The sequence below is a fragment of the Betta splendens genome, chromosome 13 (assembly GCF_900634795.4).
Source record: "Betta splendens chromosome 13, fBetSpl5.4, whole genome shotgun sequence".
In the NCBI taxonomy this organism is placed as follows: Eukaryota; Metazoa; Chordata; class Actinopteri; order Anabantiformes; family Osphronemidae; genus Betta; species Betta splendens.
The window spans coordinates 13455551-13465170 of NC_040893.2; the positions used below are offsets into that span (position 1 = coordinate 13455551).

At 41.4% G+C, this 9620-nt stretch overlaps 2 protein-coding genes across 3 annotated transcripts; one reads left to right on the forward strand and one right to left on the reverse strand.

Annotated features, from left to right (window-relative positions):
- Positions 1–1011: 1011 nt before the first annotated feature.
- tirap (toll-interleukin 1 receptor (TIR) domain containing adaptor protein) lies at positions 1012–3213 on the reverse strand. 2 transcript variants are annotated; one of them, XM_029170821.3, is made up of 3 exons: positions 2377–3207; positions 1613–2227; positions 1012–1489 (listed from the first exon to the last, which is right to left on the reverse strand). In XM_029170821.3, exons 1-3 carry the CDS (start codon positions 2381–2383, stop codon positions 1356–1358), a joined length of 756 nt encoding a protein of 251 aa, XP_029026654.1. In that variant the 5' UTR covers positions 2384–3207; the 3' UTR covers positions 1012–1355. The 2 variants fall into 2 exon arrangements, with proteins under 2 accessions (XP_029026654.1, XP_055369791.1); XM_055513816.1 differs by having other exon boundaries at positions 1012–2227; positions 2377–3213.
- A 179-nt stretch (positions 3214–3392) lies between these two features.
- Positions 3393–9567, forward strand: srpra (SRP receptor subunit alpha). Its single transcript, XM_029171649.2, has 15 exons — positions 3393–3543; positions 3649–3786; positions 4076–4159; positions 4267–4430; positions 4578–4738; positions 4813–4963; positions 5198–5348; positions 5469–5587; positions 5695–5816; positions 5916–6002; positions 6934–7106; positions 7235–7448; positions 7583–7746; positions 8086–8184; positions 8323–9567. Exons 2-15 carry the CDS (start codon positions 3664–3666, stop codon positions 8449–8451), a joined length of 1941 nt encoding a protein of 646 aa, XP_029027482.1. The 5' UTR covers positions 3393–3543; positions 3649–3663; the 3' UTR covers positions 8452–9567.
- The last annotated feature ends 53 nt before the right edge of the window (positions 9568–9620 follow it).

The following is a 9620-nucleotide window of genomic DNA, read 5'->3' on the forward strand; positions in this document are numbered from 1 at the left end:
TTCACTTTCTGTAGCTCTGTAAAGGGCTTTAAATGTCAAACCATCATCCATCATCATCATGATTCTTCAAACCATCATCTTTTCCATCAGCCATGGTTCACGTGGGTCAGTCAGACGGAAGGACGCAAAAGCAACACTCCCATGCAGCCAAAGTGCAGGTATTGACCAGCACGATCACAGATTATGATCCTAAGAATAAGTGATAGCAACATGCGCATGTATTGATTATGTCATGACTATCGATGGCTCAGTCGTTTGTTGTGCTCAGTCCACATGTGTGCGTCATCTGGTGCAATATTTGTTATGGCAAAGGCAAAAGCAGTGCTGAACAGCTGTGCCTTCCAGAGATTAGTCTAAATTTTAATATTAAAATGTTGGCTTGCCATTAAAGAGGCGATTATCAAGAGTCTTTAATTGTGTCCCTGAAATATCTGGGGTCGTTTAGGGGGATAGAGAAGTGGGAGGGCCACAGCGTTAATAAATGTCAGAAAGGGAGAACATGTAGCACTTCATGGAGGCAGATGGTGACCAAAAAAAGGCCTTGCCTGTAAAAGTAAAAAAAACTATAGGATCACAATTTTATGCTCCAGTTGATCCAATAAATAGCCGATTATTCACTGAGTAGTGAAATGCCAGTTATCAGAAACCGAGCTCTGCCAACTACGCTGATTAACAGGGGGACGTGCAGCCAAGGATTTCTACTCCACAAAGAGCTCAGGGTTTTTTCCCCTCCGGGTGTGAGGGGAAGGATGTTCTTACCGATTCCCCAACGTGTTGAGGCGTCTTTCAGCTGAGATAAACCCACTCAGAAGCCGGTGCGGTGACATCTTCCTGTGCTTTTACAAACAGTGTAAAGTTGCATTAAAAATAGCATTTGCTGTGCTGTTAGGGTCAAGCTGCTGCCTTCAGGCAGTGGGTATTCCCCTTTTTACTTTCACTCTTCCACAGTCACACATGCAGACGTGACAAAGAATTACTATAAGTGTATAAAAGGCACCACCTAGTGTTTAACCACGGGCTCATTCTTAATAACGTAATGACAGATTTCTTTGCTGCAAACCTAAATATTGGCCTGCACTTTGATGGTAGGTTATAAAATGTTAAGTATAAATGCCTGTACTCTGGGTTAATTTACAGTCACAGCCACAAATTAGATATGACACTAAATGATTTACTGGGCATTGACATCGACACCCTTACAACACATAAAGTGTTCAATCAGAAAAAAAACGGTAAGATGTATAATTTAACATAGCATATGATAAGGACTTCATATAATAAATGTATTACTAGCAGCAGCGTTTTTGTCCCATTACACCTTTATCACAGTGGTTTATTGTTATCAAACACCACTTTTAATTGCCTTCTGTGGCACTTCCATCATCGCACAGAGCGTCCTTTTGTGAGTTGACTTCCTCACTCGATTTATTGCAAGAACTATCCACATTATTGTCTTCTCCCTTCTCATTTTTAACTAGGTCTTCCAGGTCTGAAGAAAGAAGAAACAGGGAAGTTGTTAATGCAAACAAATACAGATACTGGATATGAATTTTAATGACACCTAATTCATTGATTGGAGCTGAAACAACAAATGTTATAGTCTGGTACTCACACTGGATGACAGTCTGGTTGATTCGCGTATAGCCTCGGTCAGTGTTGGCGCTTAGGTCGATGTAGAAGCAGAACCTCAGCTCCTGCGGGTACTCAGAGTGTGACAGGTTGTGAACCAGGGGGATCAGTCGGTTGGACATGGGCCCTTCTGCCAGAGTCTGGTGCATCATATACCTGCACAGCTCGTCCCGCAGGAAGCTCGGAGTGATGAGCAGCGCCTGTAGGTGGCTGTCCTGCACGGCCTGGCAGAATTCTGTGAAGACGGCAGCGCCCACGCAGACGTCCCGCTGCCATAAGAAGCACCTGAGGCCGCGGGGCGAATCCTCCAGGAAGGACACCAGGCGCGTGGCCTCCTCGGTGTCGCTGTCGGCACAGCTGTGGCACACGAGCAAGTCATATTTTCGCTTCCATCTCTGCGGTGAGTTCAGAGCGGGTGGCGTCGGTTTGGATCTGTGGGTTTTATTGGGTTTTATTTCTGGTGATGTGCGTGATGATGACGATGAAGAACTGCATGAGGATGTAAAGGAACGTATTGGTGATACACTGGCATCTGTATCCTTGTGTTCAGGTCGTGTCGATAGAGATACTCTTGGTTTCATGAGCTTTTGGAACCAACCTGAATCAAAACCACAACAGTGTAATGATTTACCACAGCCCCAACTGCAGTGAGTGCAAAATTAAGCAGTTCCGTACATATGCTGTACAGTATATACAGTACTAAGTATGACTAAGTATGAAACGCCGATGACTGAAGCTGTAACTTACCATTCATGTTAGCATGATCACGTCTTCTTCTTTTTCCTTGCCAAAATTTCCCTGGTAAGTAGACTAAAAGTTACTGCTTTCATTTTTTATAACGACTTTCTCTGCTCCATATACTCAGCAGCTCAGTAACTTCAACCAGTGACAGAAACCAAATGTAACAAAGGGAAAACTTTATCGAGTGTCACCAACATCCTAAAAAAGAGGAAGTTAGCAACTGCTGAATAGTCTCAATATATGTAGTCAAATTTTAAATGCAAATGTGTTTCATGCATCATTGAGAAAATAGTAAAAATGTTATTTAAACGCACATGAACAAACTCTATCTATTGCATTTGTGAGTCATACTGTATGTGTTACAGTTAAAGTCTTTTATCAGCAAACCTTGCATTGTATGGATAGCTGTTTTTTTTTTGTTTTTTTTATAACCAAATGCTAAAGAAAATGAACTTCATTCATGTCATACAGGCTGTAAATCTAAAACATTATGTCGTAATGAGCTGTTTATAGTTCTTCCCAGAAGGCACGCCTGCTGAGCACCTACTGTACTTCCCACTTCCAGTTATAAAGCCTGTAAGAAAACTTGGTTCCAGCATTATGTAGAGGTAGCATCCAAGGTTTATTTAAAAAACCTAGCACCCTATCACTGACGTAACAATGAAATCCAAAATAAAAGTATGCTACTCACAGGGTTGTAGATCCTACATGCTATTGACTGGAAAAAGTTTGCAGAAATGCATTTATGCAGCTATTAAGTTATTCAGTAATAATAATAATAATAATAATAATAATAATAATAATAATAATAATAATAATAATAATAATAATAATAATAATAATAATAATAATAATAATTTTAAGTGCCTACTTGCTGTTACTGAATGTAGTTTAATGTTCGGCAGATATTTACATACAGAGTCATACAGTGTTTTCACTATAGGTTTGGGTCAAGAAATGCGAGTTAAATTTTTACAAGAAGAGGAAATACGAGTTAAACTTTATTGAAGTGGTGAAACTTCGCCTCGTTAGACTTCGCACTGCAACCGCGCATGCGTCGAGAAACCGGAAAACGCGTCACTTCCGCATTCAGCATCTGACGTGTCTAAAACAGTTTTGCACTGGTGGTGGATTTTACTCGTGGAGATTTATTATCTGTTTAAGTATTATCTGGTAAGATTAGGTTGTTTAAATATTGTCAGCTGTTAATTTAAATGTTGGCGGGACTATTTCTATATCACTGGACTTTGGTCTTACTCTTTTGTGTGTTTAATTTAGATACGTGGTGGCAAGATGCTAGATTTCTTCACCATCTTCAGCAAAGGAGGGATAGTGTTGTGGTGTTTTCAGGGAGCCGGGGTAACTGAATCCTTCACAGGACCTGTCAACGCTTTGATCCGCTCCGTGATTCTTCAGGTAAGACTTAATGACAGAATTTATGTTTTTATGTAAATCTCCTTGTGGCTCAGACAGCTATGATGCTAGTGCTAATAGGTAGCAAATGCTAAGTTACTGCGTAACGTTGGTGTAGCAGGTGTGTATTATAACGTAAAGTAAAATGACTGTGTTATGCGGCGCAAGTTGAGATTTGATTGGCTTTATGTTATTCTTTCCACAATAACATTGTTAAGAAGAAAAATCAGGTTACTGTGTTTTGCCCTAACGCTAGTTTCTGTTCACGTCAACGTGGTTTGTGATGTTACAGGAGCGAAGTGGAAACAATTCGTTTACTCATGAGTCCCTCAGTCTTAAATACAAGCTCGACAATGAGTTTGAGTTGATATTTGTGGTAAGTAACTCAATTGAAAAAAGTCAACCACTGATCTACAAATATGTGAGCACCTGTTTTGATTTCTTCAATGTTGGTGCTCATTGCTCCTCTCTTTCTGTCACTAGGTGGGTTTTCAAAAGATCCTGACGCTGACGTATGTGGACAAGTTCATAGATGATGTGCAGCTTCATTTCAGGGATCGTTATAAAAATGAGCTTGACAAAAAGGGAGCTTTGAAGCTGCTGAACAACAACTTTGAATTTGAGGATGACTTCAAGATACTACTTCGGTAAAGAGAATTTACTTATGGAAGAAGGAATGAGTGTTTAAGGAGGCCCAGAAAATCAAATTTCTTCTTACCAAAAAAGCAAGCATGCTTCACTAACCACAACCTATCTCATGTTTGTGTTGACATATGCCAAATGTTTACCACAAGAGAGGCGGAGGAGAGCGGCAAAGCTCGGAGCCCTGTCACCATGAGGTCCTTTAAAGAGTCAGAGAAATCCCAAAAAACTGTGAAGTCAATGATTGAGACAAAAGGTGGCGACAAAGGCAAAGAACAGGGTGGCAAGAAGACAAAAAATACCAAAAAGGATGGTATGGGTTGCTCAAGTGATTGTGCTGAAATCTTTTTTTTTCTAAATGGCTACTGTAACAGTAATCTTTTCCAGCTGAGCCTGTGAAAGGTGACCAAGGTAGGACTTCGTCATCTGGGCAGAAGATGGTTGAGAATGGTAACCAGGGATTGACTCCTGAGGAGGCCATGCAGAAGAAGAGAGAGGAATTTTTTCGCAGGCGCGTGGGACCTACAGAAAAAAACAGGTAAGAGTAAATCTGTGGTATAAATATAATATAAGCTAATATTACATGGGCATTCTACAACTGCCACAGCATATACATTGCTACAGTGATTATGTAGAAAAATTGATAATAATTCAACATTTTAAAGAGAGAGAGAGCATTTTTGGTGTGCTAGTATGTGCAATACCAGTACTTAAGATGCATATTTTTACTATTATTAAAAAAATGCTGCATATATTTTGGATAATCTTGTAGTAAGTCCCCAAAGCCAAGTCAAAAACCAAGAGGAAAACAAATGCGGGTTTGGGACATGGGTGGTAGCAGCACCAAGGACCTGGACTACAGTGAGAGGAATGGTGATGGCTCCACCAATGGTGGTGAACAGAACCAGGAAGCACAAACTGAAGTATGTACATCTTGACCCTCAAATGTACATATAAAGAGTGTCGGCAACGTCTTCATTAGTTGCATAACTTCCTGAAATCAGGAGTGTGATAGAAAGTTCTCAATGTCCTGACTGCTTCAGGGAATACAGTTAAGATCAATGGAGGGAGACCTGCTGCCTGTGGATTACGATTCCAGTGAGGAAGAAGACATGGAAGAGGAAGAAGAGAAAGTGGTTGCTGGTGAAATACCCAAACCAGGGTCAGAAAGTGTTATTTGGTTTTTGCTTGTTTGATGAAGATTTTTAAAACGTTTGCAGATGTAAATTGCGCTGTAAAGACGTCCCTGGCTCTGTTCGTCCTTTTCAGCTCCAAAAAGGGCAGCAGCTTTGGGGGGATGTTTGGAATGCTGAAGGGCCTGGTGGGCTCCAAGAGCCTGACCCGGGATGACATGGAATCAGCCCTGGACAAGATGAGGGATCACCTCATTGGTAAGACGTTGCATGAGTTTTTGAAAATAAGTTTAATAATAAGTTAATAAAGTTAAGTTATGTTAAGGACTCACTTTTATGTTCTGTATCATTCCACAGCTAAGAATGTAGCAGCCGACATTGCCTCCCAGCTCTGTGACTCTGTAGCCAAAAAACTGGAGGGCAAAGTCATGGGCACATTCACCAGTAAGTACATTAGAATCATTTGATTTAATGCAGTGGCTCTTAACCTTGTTGGAGGTACTGAACCCTACCAGTTTCAAATGCACATTCACCTAACCCTTCTTTTATTGATAAAGAAAATATGATTTTTTTAAAATTCAAGACATATATGTTTTACTGGTTCATGAAATTAATCGTGCATTAACATCACAGTGTTCAAGGAACAAAACCAATGCAGTACATGAACAGAATTTTTCACAGACGTAACCTTTTGTAATACTGCCACATTGAAATGGTTTTAATTTTTTACCTTATGTATTCCAATAATTAACTTATGACCTAACTTCCATCCGGCTACAATAATACTGAAAATTTATTGTTTTCTTTTACATGTTTTTTAACACTATAATGTCCGACACCATAAACACCACAGCAGCAGCAAAAGGATTGGGCCTCATTCAACAGGTTGAATCCGTCCCTGAAACATAGCGTTCAACTCACAGACAGGCCGATAAAAGCTGCTTGGTTTATTCTCCAGTCTCTGCTTATTTTCACTCTTGTCGCGATACTGGATGAACAATGCAACTGTGCAAACAAACACATGCAGATCATCAGCTACGTGTAATAACAGTTCTGGTGACGTGTGCGTCAACCAAGCAAAATCAAAACATGGTGAACAGCAGCGTCGAGAATATTGTATATTGACTGTACGATATCGTAGATCGTACAGACCCCAAAACTATTGTATTAAGCGGGATCATCTGCAGTCAGTGATCTCAAGCATAACGTGTGATCATGAATCATATGACTCTGGATTGTGACTGACTCATCAAACCCCTAGAGTTCGAACCCAGGTTAAGAAACACTGACTCAACGTTACAACATATGTTTTGCGAGTATGCTTTGAGTTCCCGCATGAGGAACTCACTGACGTCTTTTTGCCGGGTGCTTTCAGCTGTGACCTCAACAGTGAAGCAGGCCCTGCAGGACTCACTGGTGCAGATCCTGCAGCCCAAACGTAGAGTGGATATTCTGAGAGATGTCATGGAGGCTCAGAGCCAGCGAAGGCCCTTTGTCATCACGTTTTGTGGTGTCAATGGGGTTGGAAAGTCCACCAATTTGGCCAAGGTGAGACACTGGATGACAGGAGTTTCCATTTACCCATTGTATTAGCATAAATTAGGCATTTGTTCAGCTCTGAATCCATTTTTGAAGATGTGGTTGTTTGAATCAGTTCTCTGTCTCTTCTGGCCCAGATCTCATTCTGGCTGATAGAGAACGGTTTCACAGTGCTGATTGCAGCCTGTGACACGTTTCGTGCTGGGGCAGTGGAGCAGCTCCGCACTCATCAGCGTCGCCTTAACTCTCTACATCCCCCTGAGCAGCACAGAGGGCGACCGGTAGTCCAGCTCTATGAGAAGGGCTACGGGAAGGATGCAGCTGGAATCGCTATGGAGGCCATTGCTTATGGTAAACGATTAGAATGTGAAGGTTATTCATCCAAGAGTATATAGAGCTTTGGGTTGACAGTGTTTCCCTTTTCATTAATCCTTATTATTATCATTATGGTAAAGACCTATATCTCCTGTGTTTTATCTCTGCAGCCCGTAACCAAGGCTTTGATGTGGTGCTGGTGGACACTGCTGGGCGTATGCAGGACAACGCCCCCCTAATGACAGCCCTGGCCAAACTTATTGCAGTCAACATGCCGGATTTAGTGCTGTTTGTTGGAGAGGCTTTGGTGGGCAATGAAGCTGTTGACCAGCTGGTAAGACACGTGGTGACGTGACCATCTAATTGTTCTAAGTAATTAGCATAATTTTTGGGGACTTGCCTCCAAATGGGATCATACTTTGTCAAGAGATAAAGAACTAATCAGAAATGCTGTAGGTGTAAATTGGTACTTGTTACTCTTAGACTCTCAGACAGGGGTCAGTGTTGCTTATTTCCTGTCCACTTAAACAGCCCTAGTGTTTAAAAAGATCTTTTTTTCCTCTCCTCTCCACTTTGTACACAGGGAGGTGGAAAAGCTGGTGTCGTACATATTAATTCTGTTGTAATCAGTTTTCCACTGACTCATCCCCTTTTCCCTTGCTTGTGTCCTCAGGTGAAGTTCAATCAGGCCTTGGCGGATCACTCCATGTCTGATAAACCTCGCCTCATTGATGGAATTGTTCTTACAAAGTTTGACACTATTGATGACAAGGTATTTAAATCTGTATTCACTCCTACATTCCAACCTGGCCGTGGTTGTTTGTGTGGCTTTAGAATCTTGTGATGGTTGACTCATTTGTGTGAAATAATTGAGGCACCACTGACATATCGTCCCCTTTGTTTGGTTTAGGTTGGTGCTGCCATCTCCATGACGTACATCACGGGTCAGCCTATTGTGTTTGTGGGCACAGGGCAGACCTACAACGACCTGCGCAGCCTCAATGCCCGTGCTGTGGTCAGCGCCTTGATGAAGGCTTAAGTGGCTGCATGTTCTGCTGTTTATTCATCGTTGCAAACCCAGCCAACAGTAGTTTTCGCCATGCTGCCGTGAGATGTTCCAGCCCCGCTAGCCTGCGTTCCTTGTCCTCCTGACCTGCCCTCTACTTTTTTTTCTTTCTTTTACCAAATGAAGAACTCAAGTCTTGCACAGGATTTTCTTCTTCCTGTATAGGATGCGTGTGCAGTTTGACAGACAGAACGCCGTCTGCTGAAGCCAGAGGAGCCTGTCTTTCATTTAGAAGCTTCTGGGCCAAGAAGAGTACCTCAAATCAGCCTTAGTTTTGAAACAGTGGAGTCTCACCCAAAGGACATTTTAGCTGACTAAATGGACCTTGGCTGTAAAGGTCATCCCTTTACGGATTTATACAGATAAGACTTACAAAAAACTTCCCATCTGGCATGCTGTCAGTCAGTTTTCCCCTTTATGTGTTAATGAAATCAGGTTGTGAGAGGAAAGCTTAGTGACCACAGTGCCTGTCTGTCTCCTGTCTTTTGGCTTCGCCCTTTCCCTGTGGATATCCATGTCCCATGGCAGTTCAAACCACTCCTCTGATTCAGAAGGAGTTTCAGTCAGTTTACAGTCAATCGTAGATCGTGATTCTCAGCACTTGTCAGATTAGCTGTTGTTCTTCTGTCGGATATTGATAAATAAATGACAAATAAAGACGAGGCTCAGTCGCAGCAAATCCTCTGTTAAACAGGGCAATAAATTAACAGAACAGTTTTATATACGTGATTGCCCAGAGGTTCCTAGTGACCTGCTTAATGCTAATCTAACATTAAACTCTCCCTGTTTAACTACATAATTCTCAAACTTTAATCCCTTAGTTGTAAACTATGAAAAGTGGAAGGGAGATTTCATCAGGTCCATTTAAATGCAGATTCCAGGCCACACATTGTCAGTCACAGGTCTGTGGACCTTTATTTGCGCTTTCCACTTTGATTAACCCATCCCTTATAAATGGAAATAAGTGTTGAACATCTCAGTTGCTTTTAATATGTCAGTGCAATATGGGAGGAATTAAAGTACTACAGAAGATTTAACCTAATTTATGAGAATGTAAACATTTTTAAATAAAGCTACTATATGCTATGACAGCTTGTAATATGAAACTTGTTCTGTCACGTGTCATGGAATATAAACCCAAA